The 18,131-nt window shown below is 51.7% G+C and overlaps 2 protein-coding genes across 2 annotated transcripts; one reads left to right on the forward strand and one right to left on the reverse strand.

The window, feature by feature from the left end:
- Nucleotides 1–1,808: 1,808 nt before the first annotated feature.
- On the forward strand, nt 1,809–3,935 carry CTHT_0020300 (uncharacterized protein; the record flags this gene model as incomplete). Its single annotated transcript, XM_006692444.1, has 6 exons — nt 1,809–2,018; nt 2,070–2,148; nt 2,207–2,218; nt 2,269–2,338; nt 2,390–3,431; nt 3,525–3,935. 6 exons carry the CDS (start codon nt 1,809–1,811, stop codon nt 3,933–3,935), a joined length of 1,824 nt encoding a protein of 607 aa, XP_006692507.1.
- Nucleotides 3,936–8,293: 4,358 nt separating this feature from the next.
- Nucleotides 8,294–16,757, reverse strand: CTHT_0020310 (uncharacterized protein; the record flags this gene model as incomplete). The annotated part of the gene is made up of 2 exons (XM_006692445.1): nt 8,294–12,626; nt 12,679–16,757. 2 exons carry the CDS (start codon nt 16,755–16,757, stop codon nt 8,294–8,296), a joined length of 8,412 nt encoding a protein of 2,803 aa, XP_006692508.1.
- Between the last annotated feature and the right edge of the window lie 1,374 nt (nt 16,758–18,131).

Raw genomic sequence — 18,131 nt, forward strand, 5'->3', positions numbered from 1 at the left:
TCCGGGAAGCGAGCGGGATCTTCAACGATGCTCTACCGATAGGGCGGATTTCCGCCACTGGGCTGCTACCTGATCATCGGAGAAAATACAACCCCGAGCGTCGCATTCGTCTTTGACCAGACTTTGTTGTGGACTATCCACTTGGTTGCATTCCATACGGCACCTGGCTGCAAGGTATCGACTAAGCGCATCATGCAACCCTGTGCTCTGCTCTCTTGACAGCATCAATACTACCCAGCTATCAAGTGCCGCTGCCATCCACGGTCATGGGCCTTTCACTGGCTATGTAACATTCTGAATCAATGTCGATGCCTTGCTGCCAGGATCACCAGCTTTTCTCAGCCTTCCAGTTCTGGAATGTCCTCATGGGCATGAAGTACACGTAAGATTTACCTTCTGCCACGACCTCGAGACGAGATACAAGATATGGCTACAACAGTAATCCTGCCTATAACACTCTTCAGTTAAAGAGCCGAACTGCTCTCAATTGATGCTAACTTTGTACCCCCTGAGCCACAAAGGATCGTGTGTAATCCGGGTTCCTGGATCCTGAGCCTCTCCTCAGCACTCAGCCCCAATCTTTCCTGAGTCAGCCGGCATGTTCACATGCAGGCGATAAATCCAGCAGTCGTGTTACCAAGTATGTCTTTTCTACGCACTAAGCTTACCCCTACAGCTCAATTTTGGCCCACACCGCGTTGTGTCCAACCAGCGACGCTGGTCGCGTCCTGACCGCTCTCCACGTTTTTGACATGCTGTATCTTTCTCGTACCTAAACAAGACACATCACAAACATTGTCCGCCTGCTAACTTGAACCTGACCAGTAGCAACTCGAGTTCCCCCGGCCATGTTAAGTCTATCAGCCTTCGTCTCCGAACGGCTGCTCGCCCAGCTGGCCGTGACACTGGCCGAGAGTCCGTATCCCACTGCAACTGGGTCTGGCCATCTCCTTGCCTACCCTTTTACTTTAGGGGGAAAGGGGGAACTAAATTGAGATCAGTGACATTTCCCTAAGCTTGTCTGCACAATGAGTTGTCATTGGGGAGCTTAACTCCTGGACCAAGCCATGTTTTCTTCAATCCGCTTTCACACCATCCCTATCACCCTTACCACAAGGCAGCTAGCTGGGGTGGGTGTATTGCTGGATCGGACAACACCGCCCTGAGGCTTTTGCAGTCATAAAACATGACCATTCTCTCCCCGCTGCCTTCTTCTTCTCGTCGTGGGGTAGCATTCTCAATTATTGATAACTCGCAGCTGCGGCCTCTCCCGGTTCCTGCTCCCGGGTTCATTGTCAGCATTGCCGTCCTTATACTCCACTCCTGCGTGGTGATAGTCACCTCCTCGCCCCGTTTCCTCCCCGCTGGAGATCACGAGAGTGATATTGGATCCATCATCACCTCCGTATCCAACCTCTTGCAGCCATTCCGTGCCGCGTTTCCCGAAGGCTGTCTACTCACACTCGGTCCTCACTCCAACCAAGCCTGTCGTATACACAACCTCGTCCCGCATCTACCGGGCGAAGTTGCTGCACCTGCCTTGACGTCATTCCGAACCTGGGAAACCAAGACGGCACCACCGTCGAAATATTGGATAGGATCCGAGTTTTCGCGATCTTTGTTGCCTTCACTGAGGAGAAGGTGAAGTCTGAGTGTTGAGTCTATCGTCTATAAAACGACCAAACCTTCCGACAGTGAGTCGACTCCAGTTTTTCGTCAGCAATAGCATCAGACGCTCCAGTGTCTTGAGCCTGGTTCTTTTGACAATTCGCTCACTCAACAATAGTTGGCTCGGTGCCATCAGCGTCATGAAGTTTCTAACTTATGCCACCACCCTCCTGGGCACCCTTACAGCTGTTGTAGGGGCAGTCCCAACTCGCTCTGGCACCAAGAACAAGTACATTAGGGATGGGCCCGGACCTTGCCATACCCCGAGTAATCGGGCGTGCTGGGCCTCTGGGTTCGACATCTATACTGACTACGAAGTCAACACACCCAACACGGGTGTTACCCGCAAGGTAAAGTCTTCATCGTTACTACTTAAGTAAAATTCGTGCTGACATGGGTAGTACACTCTCACTTTGACCGAGGAAGACAACTGGACCGGCCCCGATGGAGTGGTCAAAGAAAAAATTATGCTTGTTAATGGTATGTCGACCCTGAGCTAGGTATGCAATTATTAAGATGACTAACCATTTTCATGCAGGCAAAATTATGGGTATGCTTCTCCTGGTGTAGTTAAGCTGAATGATCTACTAACCTTTGCAGGCCCGACCATTGAGGCCAACTGGGGTGACTGGATCGAAGTCAATGTCATCAACAACCTTTTGACCAATGGGTATTCTCTTGTTCTTCTCCCCTAGTGAAGTGCCCAAGCTGACTCCCATAGCACTTCCATCCACTGGCACGGCATTCACCAGAAGGGCAGCAACCTTCACGATGGCGCCAACGGCGTTACTGAATGCCCCATCCCTCCCAACGGCGGCCAGCGTACCTATCGCTTCCGTGCCCAGCAGTATGGCACCAGCTGGTACCACTCTCACTTCTCTGCTCAGTATGGCAATGGCATTGTCGGTCCCATCGTCATTCACGGTCCAGCTTCTCTGCCCTATGACATCGACCTTGGCCCTTTCCCTCTTGTGGATTACTACTACAAGAGCGCTGATGAGCTGGTGCACCACACTCAAAGCAACGGTCCACCGTTCAGCGACAACGTTCTCTTCAACGGTACCGGTGTTCATCCCCAAACTGGTCATGGTCAGTATGCCAAGGTGACCCTGACCCCGGGCAAGCGTCACCGCCTGCGCATCATCAACATGTCGACGGAGAACCACTTTCAGGTCTCTCTCGTCGGCCACCAGTTCACCGTCATTGCTGCCGACATGGTCCCCGTCCACTCCTACAATACTGACAGCCTGTTTCTCGCTGTCGGGCAACGTTATGATGTTATTATCGATGCTTCGCCGACCCCCGGCAACTACTGGTTCAACGTCACCTTCGGTGGCGGTTTCGCTTGTGGTGGTTCCTTAAACCCTCATCCAGCTGCCATCTTCCACTATGAGGGTGCCCCCGATGCTCTGCCGACCAATCCTGGTGTTACTCCGCGCGACCACAACTGCCTGGACACTCTGGACCTCGTCCCTGTCGTTCCACGGAATGTTCAGGTCAACCAGTTCGTCAAGAAGCCCGAGAATACCCTGCCTGTTGAGCTGTCCATTGGCGGCACCCCGCTCTTTGTCTGGAAGGTCAACGGCAGCGCCATTGATGTCGACTGGGGCAACCCCGTCCTTCAGTATGTGATGGACGGCAACACCAGCTACCGCCAAGCCGACAACATCGTCGAGGTTAACGGTGTCAATCAGTGGACTTACTGGCTGATTGAGAACGACCCTAATGGTGCCTTCAGCCTTCCCCACCCCATGCATCTTCACGTAAGTCCTTTCCCCCTCTTTTACCTACCCCCCCCTTTATCGCAGATAACCGCCTTTCTTAGCCCTCCTCTCAGATAACTGACCTCTTTCCAGGGCCACGACTTCCTCATTGTCGGCCGATCCCCCGACGTCCCGCCGGGTTCGAACCAGCGCTACAACTTCGACCCAGCCACCGACATCTACCGCCTGCGCGGGCAGAACCCGACCCGTCGTGACGTCGCCATGCTCCCTGCCGGCGGCTGGCTGCTGCTCGCCTTCCGCACCGACAACCCTGGTGCCTGGCTCCTCCATTGCCACATTGCTTGGCACGTGTCGGGCGGTCTGTCTGTCGACTTCCTCGAGCGGCCGGACGACCTGCGGAATAGCATTCCCCAGCATGATAAAGACGAGTTTAACCGCGTGTGCAACGAGTGGCGCACGTACTGGCCTAATAATCCCTATCCCAAGATCGACTCTGGTTTGAAGCACCGCTGGGTTGAGGAGAGTGAGTGGCTGGTTCGTTAAGGGATGTTGTACAGAGTCGAGGTGTGAATCGGGTTATGGGTTTCCGGAGTCGGGATCTTGGTATTAATAATTATCAATGTTTGGTTTGGGTCGGTATTTTGGATATACTTAGGAGTTTTGATTGTCGGTTATTGTCAGTGATCGATAGTAATCGCTCCTTCTCTGCATAGTTTGATACCTCAACGTTGATGGCTTAGGACTGAAGAACCAGACTTAAGTTGAGATCCTTTCCCGGCTCCTCTCCTACTGTGACGGCTAAATGGGCTTAGCTTGAATTATGTGTGCTGTTTAACAGCACTCGTAGCACGATGTACAACATAGAACCTCAGGCCAAAACGTTCTTCGATCTACGTTTTCATCCGTTCCACAGGAGGATAGCACCATACTCTACAGAGCCTAAGGTGTTGCCTCTCACGACGAGGCATTGACCTTTTTAAGCCTGGCTTGTGGGTATTGCAAGAGCCCAAGAGACTAACAACGCCGAAAAGCCTTACGTCCCTGAATTCGCTGTATCCGTACGCCGGTCGTTTCCCGTATCCGCTTATCGATATTAGCGTTCACGTAGTAGAAGTACTCCTGTTGAACATTACACCTGGCATCATGAAATGTATCCGGCCGAAGACATCATAGTTTCCCCGCTTGCTTATAAATGCCCGAAGCTATTTGCTCAAACGCACACCGAGTTAGACGACTTCGATGAAGCTCTTGCGCAGGAAATCCATACCAGCACTGTCGGTTTGTGGCTTGGTGTGGGGATTTGGGCGTTCTGTAAGAAAGCTTTTTCAGCCTGGATTATCAACTTTGAGGTACTGGGCTGCTACAGTCCAGTGTGTCTAGCCATCTTGGTCTTCTGCGCGACACTCTTCAAGACCGCAAGAGAATTCGATCCGAAAAATCCAAGCTACTGAGCTGCACTTGTGGAAATAAATAATCCTCGCGGTCCAGACATAGCGGTCGTATCTAAATTGCGCTATTCTGACAAGGCCAACCCATTGCATCTGGCGCAGGATTGCTTTAATGGTGATGATGACACCATAGAACCGGTAGCTTAGGATTTTGACCCGAGGATTCAACTGCTTAGTTACATCGGCCTGAGAGTGAACTTTGAGATCTAGTAGCAACCATCAATAATTTGATAAGTGTTTGTACAAGCTTAGCTCCAAATTGCGGGACCCTCGCTTTCAACAGTCGAATTGGAAAGCAAAGAGTTATCAAGATGGTGTAACAACAACTAATTCAGAGAGTTCCACGCAATTCTATGACTCCGATGTCATCAAAGTGGAGTTTCTTCTTCAGAAGCTTCGGAAAGGTCAAGGATTACCTGTTGAGAATCGTCAAACCTGCAGCAGAAATAGATTTTCTGGCTTGTCGTTTGGTAATTGCAAACTCATTTCGGCGCAAGCACCTTTTGTAATGGTGAAGTGAAAGGAATACAGAGTTGCATTTATCGATCCCCAATACTTCCAGTCCAAGCACAGATACTTTAGTGGGTTCACTCAATGTTTACTCCCAAGAAAGTGAAGCTCTTGCTGATGGCCACTTTGATGAACGAGGTCGGGATGACCAAAGGTCCAAGCTTAAGTCAAGAAAGCCCCTCTTTACCACCTGAAGCACGCCCGAAAACCAACGTCAAAGTTCTGATCAAGCCTCATCTAGATTGGTTCCACGAAGGAGTGCAGTAGTGACCCACTTACCGCCTGGGACGATGAGTGATGAAGCTTATAGGGGGTTAAAAGACGCCCATATATATAATTCTTATCGAGAGTTGCAGCCATATCGGAAGATAATGATCCACAGCTCACGTCCCTTACGAGTAACACTACAAGGGACTGCTGTGTTTGCAGCTTTCTCATCTTCTTCCTCACCTACGGAAGAGGCACCACAAGCTGCACCAGCGGAAGAATGCTGGGGTCTAACAGCCCTAGCGTCGGGTACTCAAGATAGGCCTGACTCTCCAGTCAGTCTCCCTCCAGGCTCATCTGACCTATTTCAGAATAGTCCAACCAATTGGGGACATTTTCGGTCTAGCACCGAACAAGAACCCTCCTGTTCTTCATTGTACTTGGATCAATATCCATAAATCTCTCGACATGAAGAAGCCCATCCGGAGGGAAATTCAGACTCTCAGTCCCCCGATTAACAACAACAACAACAAAAAGAAGAAGAAGAAGAAGAAGAAGCGCTAATCTCCTTGCGTAAGAAATTGAGGGAACAGAGATCATGTGTATCTTGATACACCGTATTTCTGAACCCCGATAAGAGGGCTAGATGAATATATCGCCTGTATTGACCCTACTGTTACGTCGTATGCCTTCCAGAGTTTGCAAGGGGCTACGTGTGGAAATAAGTAAAGGCTATCAAGCTAGTTCAGACGGTATGTTGCAGAATTCAAAAGTGGCCATCATTCTCGTCCCCTTTTGTCTGAAACTAGTGGCACTCTGATTGGCAAAGTAGTCGAGTAAAGTTTTCAATCTCCAACACAATGTTGTCAACTGAAACTATTAGATCTGGCAAAGCCTCCTGGTAAAACAGTGCAACTGCTGGGTAGAAGAGGTGAGATGTGAGGTTCTGAGCAAGGAACAGGTGGAAGCCTAAGACTATGGCCTGGGTGTTGACAGTAAAGTTGTCTGGCGCGACATCACTGCCAGTTTTCTTCGCTTTTTTTCATGCCATCATTGGCATGAAAAGCGTCATATATTGCAGATGATGCCTGCTCAGTAGTAGGAATAGCATCAGCCCATGTCTTTGATCCGGGTGGCGAACGAATCATGTTGCGGACACCTGGTTCGATAGCTTCAAGAATGCCAGCCATATATCGGACTTGCTCATCATACTCCACCAAATTCGCATCCCCTCCATTTTCACTCCTTTCTCATGGGAGCCCGCATCCCCTGTGTTAGGGAGCAAACTGCGATTGGGTCATGGCCTACAACACCAAAGGAACAGTGATGGCAGTGCATCTTGTCTGACCCTCTCAGGTCGTTCCGCAGCTTTGTTCCCTTTCACTCTTCCTCTGTTTGGTGGCGCTATAGTGACAGACGCTTGTGCTTAGTTCATATGTGATGAGGGCATTATCAGCAGCAATATGCTATACTGACGCTTCCGCAGGTTCTGGATCGATGGTTAACTCATATTTTCCATAAGGGTTGTGGCTACTTGGTGTCAGCAGCATTGTTGCGGCTGATTGCGTTGAAATAGGTGATGAACTTAAGTTGTAGTCCACCATCATCGTTGGCATCATACGTTTTTGTTTTGTCAATCCAGCCGTATTTGAGTGCAAGAAGATACTGAAGGATGAATTCAATGTTGGAAACCAGGCTCTGCAAGCTTTTAGTGTGCTCTCTTTACTGGTAGGATGTTGTGGCTTTTTAAACTAGTCCCGGTCTCATCTGGATACTGCGTTTTATCAATATCGGTAGAGCTAAAAGTGGATGAGCTTCAAGTTGCTACCCCCGAGAACTGAGTTGGAGATCATTTAACGTTTGAATGCAAACCTGAGAGCTGTCTGATAATGGTAGTAAACTTGACGACCAAAGTCAAAGAGTTACAACAAAGGCACTGTCCCACTTGTCCAGTAAGCCTGATACACCCTGGATCCTGGTGTTACAAAGGATGCAAGTTATCATAATGTGTTGTCATCCAAAACATCTGTACGTCACAACAAAGATGGAGATGTGGTTAATTCCTTGCTAACAACCAGGTGAAACCCATACCAGACTTACCTCCACCGCTAAAGCAATCCAAAGCGAGAGATGATTGTGACAGTCATTCTGTAACTCAGCAAATCACATTGTAGTGTCGACCAGAAGGACTAGAGATAGGTATACTTTTCATAACGGAGAGCAATGGCCCCTGCTAACACTTATCAAACAGTCCAAAAGTCAGAGAACTTCTTGAGTCCAATACCTCCTACCATGTTAGCTACCTAAAATTCCTATCCTAAAGGTCACTGAGCATAGCAAGGTATCATCCATCGTAGCCCAAAATAGAGTCTACACAAAACAGAAATATGAAGCAAAACGTTATAACAACATTCATGACAAGAGTAGCCAAGAGTCCTTCTGACCAAGGCTATCGCCCCTACCGAACTCCATCGTCACACCATGAACTTCATCCTCCTACCTAAGTAGTTCCGGGCTAACTGCAGCAGCTCCAAATTTCCCAGTGCTATCAACCCTTGGTATTGTTGCACTTGTACTCCCCGGATTAGCAGCACTGTTCAGCGGGCTGACCGTCAACTCCTCCATCCCCCCAGAGCCAGGCTGCTTCATAAAAACAGCTTACCCAACGTAGGGACATTGACATGCAGCTTATCAGTTGAGGACCCAATACCATTGCCCAAGTTCTAATGAATTTCTTCACCCCCGAAGAGATCCACTCCCCACATTCTCCTCAGCCCCCCCAGTGGGCCCTAAACCTACACTTTCCCCACTCATAGCACCCGCTCCCGACCCGGAACCCCCACCCGGTGTCCCCGCTCTCCCCCGCTCGGCAGGTGAGCCCCGACCGGCCCCCGAACCAGGAGCGCTAAACAGGTACGGACTCGGCGCCCTCTCCTTCAGGGGTAGCGGAGGAGCCACCGACCTTGGCGTCTGTGCATCCTGCGAGCTGGTACCCAACGAGATCTGAGACCCAAGCCCCTGCGCTTGGTGCGTGAGCAAGGGATGCGGAGGGGTTAGGACGTTGATCCAGCCTTCTTCAGTTTCTGACTCCTCTGCGATTGTGTCAAACACAGGGATTTGTGGTGGAGCGGAGCCGGGTTGGCGGGGGGGCGGGGCGCTGTTGAGAACGGGCGCCACTGAGCCGACGACTCTGGGCATGAGCGGGGAAAGGTCAGCTACCATGGCTGAGGCGAGGCCGATGGCGACAGGGGAGGTCGGGGCAGGCGGGGGACGGTAGAGAGAAGGTTTCCTTTGCGTAGTGCTATTTCCGTTCGACTCTTCTTTTGTGTTGCTGCTAGTCCTGGAGGTGTTCGGGAGGGTATTGGTCCGGCTGACGCTGGCGTATCGCTTGAGTCTGCTACCAATGGATTGTGGAAGGATCGGTAATGTCATTCTTGGCTTCTTTTTATGGCCAGGTCCCGGAGGTGGTGACAGATCCTTCGACTTGGCATCTTTGTTGTCATCATTGCCTCGTTCCTTTGTAGTCTTCACTTTGTCCTTGCTCTTGTTTACATCTTTGGGCTTGCACTTGGATGCGATCAGGCGAGTCTGCGTCTCAATTGATGGATTGTCAATGATCTCCTCCATCGTCACGCTCACGTCGGATGCATCGACGCCTGGGATGGTAAGGCCAGGCACCACCAGATTCAGTTGCTTCATCATCTGCGATGCTGGGATCAAGCTGCCCCAGAGATCATAGAACGAGGCCAATAATACCTGCTCCTGCGGTACACCCAGCGATATTGGATCAAGAATGTCGGCCCATGTCTCCATGACAGCCATCCGTATCGCCTGTACTTGATCTGGGGTCATCCAGTTGGGAATGACATCCTCGCCCTCCCCGCGTGATGGTATGGTCGCTGACAAAGGGATTTTGCCGTGTTGCAGTTCACGATAGTAATACCCGGGAGGAATGAGAGGTTCGTGTTTATTGGCGCCTGGCAATAGGTATCGGATCGTATCGCACAACAACCGCAGCGCATCCCCGGCAACTTGCTCCAGCCCCTGGGCCCGGTCCGGAGAGAACGTGATGGAGATCTCAAACCTGCCGCCCGGCCTCGCAATCGACCGTACGTACAAATCCGGCAAATCTTGCGCCTTCGACTCATGCACTGTGAACTTGCAAGCAGCATTCCCTAAGTGGAATGTCTTCGGCTCTGATGGGATGATCGCTCTCTCCTCGACCTGGTGGTGTACAATCGAGCTAAACCGCGTCCAGTACACCCACGGCGTGCAATTCTCGACGATGGTCAAGAAGCCCATGTTCTCGAATGGCATACATGCCTGGCGCTGCGCGTCAATGTAGCTAAGCAACTCGAGCGTTGTCAAGCGTGTATCTGGGAACTGCACGCGCACAGGGATAATGTTGACGGTCGGGCCCATGATGCGCGAGACGGGATAACCTCCGGGGAGCTTCATGTTGCGGCCGTCGATCACCTCTCCAAAAACAACGTCACTGCTCCGAGCCAGCGTTGCGAGAACCATGGCCCAGGCAGCCTTCAAGAGAGTTTCAACGCGACATCCCAAGGCTTGACACGAGTCTAGAGATGGAATGATCTCCTTAACCATCTTGATGTTCGTCACCATTTTGTATGGGCGCAAGTGGTGCACAACCTGCGTGACACTGGCGCCCGCGAGCCACTCACGCCAGTATGCCTCAGCGGCTCCTCCCACGTTTGCGGATTGAACAGCATTAACAAAGTCACAGTACGAATGCTTACGTTGCGGCGGTGGCTGTTGTCCGTCATATAGCCGCTTAAGGTCCTTGACGAGCAGTGCAATTGAGAGATCATCGTATTGGGCCTTTGACAATCGCAGAAGCATTACCGACTGTTTGCCTCCGTCGAGGAACATGAACTTGGTCACTGGTGTCCGAAAGTCGACCGGAATAGACTGATCCTTACGAATGACCTTCTCCTGCAGGGCATTCAGTGAAGTTGTCCAAGAGACATAATGACGTTGGAACTCAATATCAGCTGACTTCAACACTGCCATCCATACCCGGCGATTGTACGTGACGAATGCAGTTCGAAGAATAGGATGGAGCTCGACAAGTGTCCGGCATGCAATCTCGAGCTTCTTGGAGTCAACAGCGCCCGTGAAGCTGAACACCAGATAGTTCACGTTTACCCTCGAGCTAAGCATGCCAGTCTCAATGTACCGTACTTGAGCCGAAGACGCTTCTGCCACATCAGCAATGGCACTGGGCTCAACCCTAAGGCTTGGCGCGATGATGTAGGTGATAAAGTCTTGCTTCGAGTGTGATTGAGCGGCATGAGCTTGAACTTGCGCCGCGTTCGGGTTGGTGACGGCGGGGGGAGAGGCAGATGAAGGTGATGTGGACAGCACGGGCGATGCATGTAATCTTGCCGAATCTGGGGAGCTTGTTATAGTTGTCGTTGTCACCATAGTACGTCGGCTCAACTCTGTCAATGTAACATTGCTCAGCACATCCGCAACTGACACGAGGATCCCTTCCTGGCGACAGGTGAGAACGAGCTCCACTGCCATGATCTCATCGCCGCCAATAGCGAAGAACCGATCCGTCGCCGAGATTGAAGCTGCTTCGAGTCCGAGAACTTGTGCCCAGAGGTTTCTCATGCGTTCCTCACTTGCCGTCAGTGGCAAAGGTTTGAGATACTGGAACCGAGCATCCGTTCTGATCACGCTTGACAGGTTCAAGAGGTCTTCTCTCGACATTCCCGATATCATACGCTGCAGCCGGCGGTGGTTGATCTTTAACGATGTCGTGACAGGCAGGTGTCGAACCGGAACAAAGATCGCAGGTATCAAATTACGAGGGAATATATTTTTCAGTTCAGCATATACCTTTTGCTTGATGATAGCGAGCTGTTCGCGGGTTGCCAGGCTCAACGCGCCAAGCGTCTCTTCAGGGCCGATCCCATCACCCAGTTCGACGAACGCAACCAGTTCAGGATCTGTCCTGATCGGCGTCCGGAACAAGATCAACTCGACAGAAACGTCAAGAGCCATTTGTCTCAGACAGCGACGCACATGCTGCTCGACCTCGGTGATACTCACGTTGAAGTACTTATTGCTACCCTCAGCATCCTCACGGTCCTTCAGAATGAATTCCATCAGACCGCCCTCAATGTACCTGGCAAGATGACGAGGTCGAAAATAGCGGATAGCTGCCATACCCATGGAAGTGCCAACGGGAGACATTGGGCTAAGAGTTGACTCTCGATTCGGATAGGCAACGCCGAGGGTCGGGCCCTTGAGAATCAACTCTCCCACCGCACCGACTGGTACGTTCTTCTTCTGGTCATCCGGGTTGACAAGGATGAAGTCACCGGCAAATGGCCGTCCGATACACTTCAGGTGCTGGGGAACAAGCGCCTCCAGGAATGCAATACCCAGAGGACAACCTTCCAGTGGGCCGTATGCCAAAATAACGCTGACACGTCCGTGCCAGATAAGGTACGTATCCTCGTCCAGATTCCGTGTGCGGAAACATACCACCTTGAGCGATGGGGTTTGAGCAGGGATGATCTTGCGTGACAGGTGAGGAGTCATATAGGACCAGTTGACTTTCAGACGGCTCACTGCGGCTCCAAAGTCTTGCAAGCGTTCTGCATTGGACGGTATGCAGACACAGCCGCCATGAACGAGGGTAGTAAAAATCTCGGTGATGCAGATGTCGACATTGAAGGACGAGAGTTGCATGACGCGGCTTTCAGGGCCGATCTTGGCAGCTGGTCCTTGGCCGAGGAGAGCTGTCGACAACGCAGCGTGACTGAACGTGATGCCGCGGGCTTCACTAGATGAAGAGGCACAGAAAAAGATGCACGCAGGATCGGAGAACGTGACTGTTGCTGAGAAGGGAGGCAGGTCAGATGGGAGGGCCTTCATGAAACTTTCTGTAAGAACAACAACTTTCTCAAACAGGTTGGTGAGTACAGGAACCGGCCTCTCTGATGAAATGGCGATGTTGGTATTAAGTCGCTCGAAGATGGGTTGGATCATGCCCAACTCCAACGAATCGATCGGAACAAATGTTGCGCCCGTTCTGTTACTGTCAGAAGTTATGTTCAGGGGGGGCTAGTCATAAAAGGACTCACTTCAGAACAGCCAGCATGGCTACTGGGGCCAACCTGCACTTGTCCATCACAACCGGCACGACGGTATGTGTATCGACATAGCATTCGTGCCTTAACCAACGTGCCAATTTCGTTGCCTCTTCCTCCAACTGCTCATAAGTAAATGCCCCATCCCACGAGTAAACTGCCTGCGCCTGAGGTTGCGCACGAGCCTTGTTCTCAATTAGAGTATGCACCATGGTCAGAGTTTGTTGCGAAGCTCTGTGAGATCCCTCCTCCCTCCAGGCGGAGATCTGTTCTCGATCCCTGCTAGTGAAGAGATCAACAAGAGCGATGGAAGTGTTAGGGTATTTTATGATGGCGCGAATTGCTTGGCCAAGTGTATGTGCAAGGTTAACTGCCTGTTCAGGGGACATGATGCGCTGGCCGATGTCAACGACGAGCTTCCCACTAGCGAAGCGTACGTTAACGACGACGTCAAAATCAAGACTCTGTTGAAGCGAGATAAGGCGTGTGCGTTTCGTGAACTTGCTGTTTAGGGTGACGGGCTGTTCAACAATCAGACAGGTATTGAAGAGACGCTCCCCACCCTTCATGCCAATGGCATGTTGCAAGTCGGCTAGGGAGAAGTACTGATGCTGTTGGCGTTCTTCATATTGCAGGTCAATCATCTCGAGAGCCTTGGTCAGCGGGTCATAGGGCTCAAGGTCATAGTTGCAAGGAATAATATGTGCAAAGGAGCCAACAGCATGTTTCATGCCTATAACAGAGTCATCTCGCCCACTTGCTTGGAATCCAAAGATGGTCTGGTTAGAACCAGTGTAGCTGCGAAGGATGATGGCCCAAGCAAGGCGCAAAAGAGAGCCTATCGTGGAGTGATGCAGTTCGACGAAGTTGGAGAGTTCCGAGAAGCCGACGTCAAGGCTCACACAGATGGTCGAAAAAGGAAGTTGATCACCTTGGAGTGTGAGATGGGGGAAATGGCAAGGGGATAGCCCCATGAGGTTATCGCGCCAATAGTCGCGGCTAGGCTCTGACCGAGCAGTCCCGAGGAAGTAGATGTATTGTGGGTATGTGAAGAGCTCAGGCTCTTTGATGGGAAGTTCCCCGGTATATGCTCTTTGTAGATCATGAAAGAGCAGGCTGAGGCTGATTGAGTCACAAAGAGCGGCGCTAATATCCAGTTTCACAAACGTCTTGGTCGGGCTTGTGCAGACAGCGAGTCGATGAAGCGGTTTATACTCGGTAACCTTCAAGGGAGCTTGTCCATTGAGCATCGCGATTGGGTCTTCGGTTGGTCCGGCCTCAAACCACATCATATCAGGATGTGTTTTACGGAGAATAACCATATCCCATAACGCCCTCTCGCAGACACTCTCCGTAAAAACAGTCCGCAAAGCAGCATGTCGCGCAACAACCTGCTTCCATGCCTCACATATTCTTCTATCATCGATCGGCTCACCCGTTGGGTCTGAAAACTCATAGATGGCGTGCAAGTAGCATGAGTCAGGACGGAGCAACTGGCAGATCAAGATGCTTTGCTGGACTGCAGTGATCGGGTAGATAGCTTCAATCTCGCGGACGCTGGGGAGCCTCAGAACCGCAAGACGTTCGGCATGAAACTGTGCCAAACCTTCGTATGTGACATTCAGGTCGGGAACATCAGTAAGGGTCAACTCCGGAGGGTGAAAGCGGAGTCTGTCGATGGCCTCGTAGAGCACAGACTGGTAATTCTCAATCCACCTCTCGACACGCATATCTGGGGAGTTCGTGTCCCACAAAAACCGAATAAAAGCCTTTCCCTGATCAACCACACAGCTGATTTCGAACAAGGCAATCCGACCGACCATGTCACCGGTGTCTGCAGTAGGAGAGATCAAACTTCTGCGACCAGGAATTGAGACCTTTTCCAAAACCCCGTTCTCCGGCTCTAGTTGCTGAGAACCTGTGTAACGAAAAATGATCTCAAACGGCTGATCGTATTTTCTGATCTCATCCTTGTCGTAATGATAAAAGCGTGATGCGAAATACCGTGATCCATGCTCCGGGATTGACCGTCGTTTGTCCTTCAGTCTGCGTAGTACGTCGATGAAATCGGCCGACGGCTCGATCGCCAGGCTGATAGGGCACAGCAGGGTGAACCAACCGACAGTCCCAGAGACGTCGATATCTGGGTTCCAAGCCCCCCTGTCTGGTTCTTCATTCCACACGACAGGAACTCTTCGATCATGGAAGGTCTTTGCAAAGGATAACATAAGTGCTGCAAGATATATATCGACAGACTCGGTCTGGAAAACTTGGTTGCAAACTGTCTCCAGGATGTGGGTGTGCTCATAGCTCAGCTCAAACGTTGTATCCCTGACATGTCCATAGGTGATGCGAATATCTTGCACTCCCCAGTAAGCGTAGTCCCCCTTGAACATGTAATCTCCTGGAAACTTTGTGCTAAGGTTGAGAAGGCTCTCGAGCGTTGGAGTAACCGCGCTCGCTTTCCGCATTTCTATCCACTTTTGGAATCCAGTGGACTGTTCAGAGATCACCCTCCCGTTTTGTAGCAACTCATCGAAGTCGTGAATGATAACGCGCCAGGACCAAAGGTCAACAACCAGGTGGTGTGCGATAAGATATATCAATTGATCGCCATCATCGGTCATGATGTAATTGGCCGCAAAGACTGGTCCCATCTCAATATCAATTGCTAGTTGTGTCTGTTCGATGATTTCCTCCAGATCCTCTGACGTTCGGATGCCGCTATGGAACAGCAACTGGTACGAACCAGTAACCTCTGGAAGAATCCGTTGCGCCCATCCCTGGCGACCACATCTGAATCGTGCCCTCAGCATTGGATGATGGCTTACAAGGGTTCTGATAGCGGACGAAATGGCCTCATATGTGACTGGTTGTTTGACCCGGAGCAGAAGACTCTGGTTGAAGCGATAGGTACCGTCACGAGCAGCTCGAAGAAGCCGATCCCCACCCCAATTTGTCTCGAAGTACAGATGCTGCATGGGCGACAGCCCGAAACAATCCAAGTTGGGCTCGTTCCACTCGTGCTCGAGATTGCTTCGCGCGGCAGCCATTGCGGCCAGTTCTGAGAGCGTCATGGAGCTGAGAACTTCGGGGAGAGTCAGGTGTAGAGGTTCGAGTCTGCATAAGCTAACGAAATCTTGAGCCGATTGTTCGTTCCCTCCGAGCTGGCAGAAACTGAAGTTGACACCAATCCGGCTGCTTGGAATGCTCAACACTTTGCTAGCCAGCCTATGGATTAGATGCTCCATATCTGTCTGCGGGGGTTGGAACACGTCCTGTTGCTCCAGGCTCCGCGCCCGATGATAGACGTCTTCGTTGATGTTCTGTACCCACGTCCTCAGAAGCCGCATATTAATCTTGCCGTCATCAGTGAGCGGCATAGACTCTAACACGATCCATGCGTCAGGTATCGCATCTTGGGGTAGCCGACTGGCCGCTACTTCTTTGAGGTGCAATATTAGGGTGCTGGAAAGAATAGCATGAGAGTGAGGGACGAGATGAATTGTTGACACACCGTCCTGAGGGGTCGGCTCCACGCTTAGAAGGGTTAGTAAGGCCACCAACTTCCCTTCCAGCAGTCCGGCCTTTGGTCGGACTGTGGCTATCCTGCCGATCTCGGGTTGCGGCCCGAGGGCAAGCTCTATTTCAGTCCTTTCAACACTGGTATCTGACATTCCGCCTGGGCTGCGAATAGACGTAACCTGAGCTCCCTCCTTGGGAATGTTTGGCACAGGCCTGGTTGGCTGAATGACAGGTCTGACAGCGTCGGTTTGGACAAGGGGCGTAATGCATGTCTGAAGCTCTGAGAGACTCGAACAGCGCAGGATGTCTTTCACTGCCACGTCCAGGCCAGCATCCAGACAGGCCTTATGAAGCTCAATCGCACTTTGTTCGTTTCCTCCCAAGTCACAGAATGACACATCCACTCGAACGTCGTCAGTGCTGATGCCCAATACTTTGGCTACTGACACCAACAAGCGCGCCTCGGTTGTCTCGTCTTCCAGGAACAACCACGATGTCTCGGTATCAATGCGATGTCGTTGTGTTCTGGGCCTTGGGACAGCGGCCATGACGCCTGGCAGTTTGTTGTCCCAGAAGGTCCCAGGAGGGGTATAAGGGGAGAAAAGAAGAAACGAATGACAATAAAAAAGATGCAAACACGGTTTTCGAGATTTCAAACAAAGAAATGATTCGAAGCTGAAGCCGTTATGGGCTGGGCCACATGGCACAGCAAGCGGTTGGCACCAGGTTCACAGTCTGGCGGTACGAGTCCATGAAATTGCTTCCATAGCTTGGGGTTCTTGAGCGCCGGGCGCGGGGCTATAGGTCGGACAAGGCAGAAACAGTTAGCAGGGGCGTCTGCAGGCAACAAAGCGTGCCGGCGTGCGCTCAGGTTGGACAACACGTCAGTCAGAGAGACGGGAAGACGTCGAGAGCCAGTGAGTACCCCCAGGCTCTGCAAGAATCGTCGCTGGGTTGCCCGCAATGCTGCGAGTTGGCGGACGCCGCAGCAAGCGGCAGGCAGGTAGACAGGTCTTCTAGCTTCGGTGCCGCGCCGCGCACAGCACCCTCCGCAGCAGCTTGCTTGGTTGCTTGGCATCAAGACGGACACCCCCAGCACAGCGCAACGAGCGCACTCCCTGCCTGGTGCCCGCGGCAGCGAGCCAATCAGCGCGGCCCGTTTCCGTCCCGGCCACGCTCAGCCCCGGTCAGCAGAGCCAATCCTTGGCTGATCGCCAGATCGCGGCGGTCTGAAATGATGGAACGCGCTTGCGGCTGCAGGTCAGGTTCTCGGCGGCAAGGGGGCGGCATCTCCATCAAAGCTGTTAGAAGATGGTATAAAAAACTTCAAAACTTCCCCTTTCTTTCCTTCACGAGCTTCGTGTTCACATCTTGACACAAATCTCGACGCTTTCATGCAGAGTCACCATGTATGTCATTGCCATCGAGACATTCCAGTGAAGAAAGTCCATGACGGCGAGCAGTGGACCAGTGGCTGAGCTTGGGGTGGTATCGGCATGGTGCAACCCAAACTGAGGGCAAGGCTGGGCCATCGGCCGTCAGCTTCGCGGCTGGCGGCAGTCTCGAACCCCGGCTCTCGATGATGTCGTTTGTCCCATGTTTCGAGGTACGATGATCTCGAGATCCGGTTTTCGATACGTGGACTGCCCGGTGGTCAATCTTCAACGGTGATCGGCAAAATCCGAAACTGATTGCTCTTGTGAGATCTGGGAGGCGACTTGACGTCTCAAAGACTTCAAACACACTGCCTGAAGAATCGGTCAGCAATCAGGCAGGGGAACTATTCCGACTGAACTACCCACACGTGCTTGCGCAATTGTTCGAAGGAATGGAAGTGCCAAGAATAGGTAGGTCGCCTACGTTCCGGCCGCTTGAAGTCTGTGGTGCGTGGGGATTTTCCCGATGCCCCGCGTTTATGTGGA

Source organism: Thermochaetoides thermophila (assembly GCF_000221225.1).
Source record: "Thermochaetoides thermophila DSM 1495 unplaced genomic scaffold scf7180000011815, whole genome shotgun sequence".
Taxonomy (NCBI): Eukaryota; Fungi; Ascomycota; class Sordariomycetes; order Sordariales; family Chaetomiaceae; genus Thermochaetoides; species Thermochaetoides thermophila.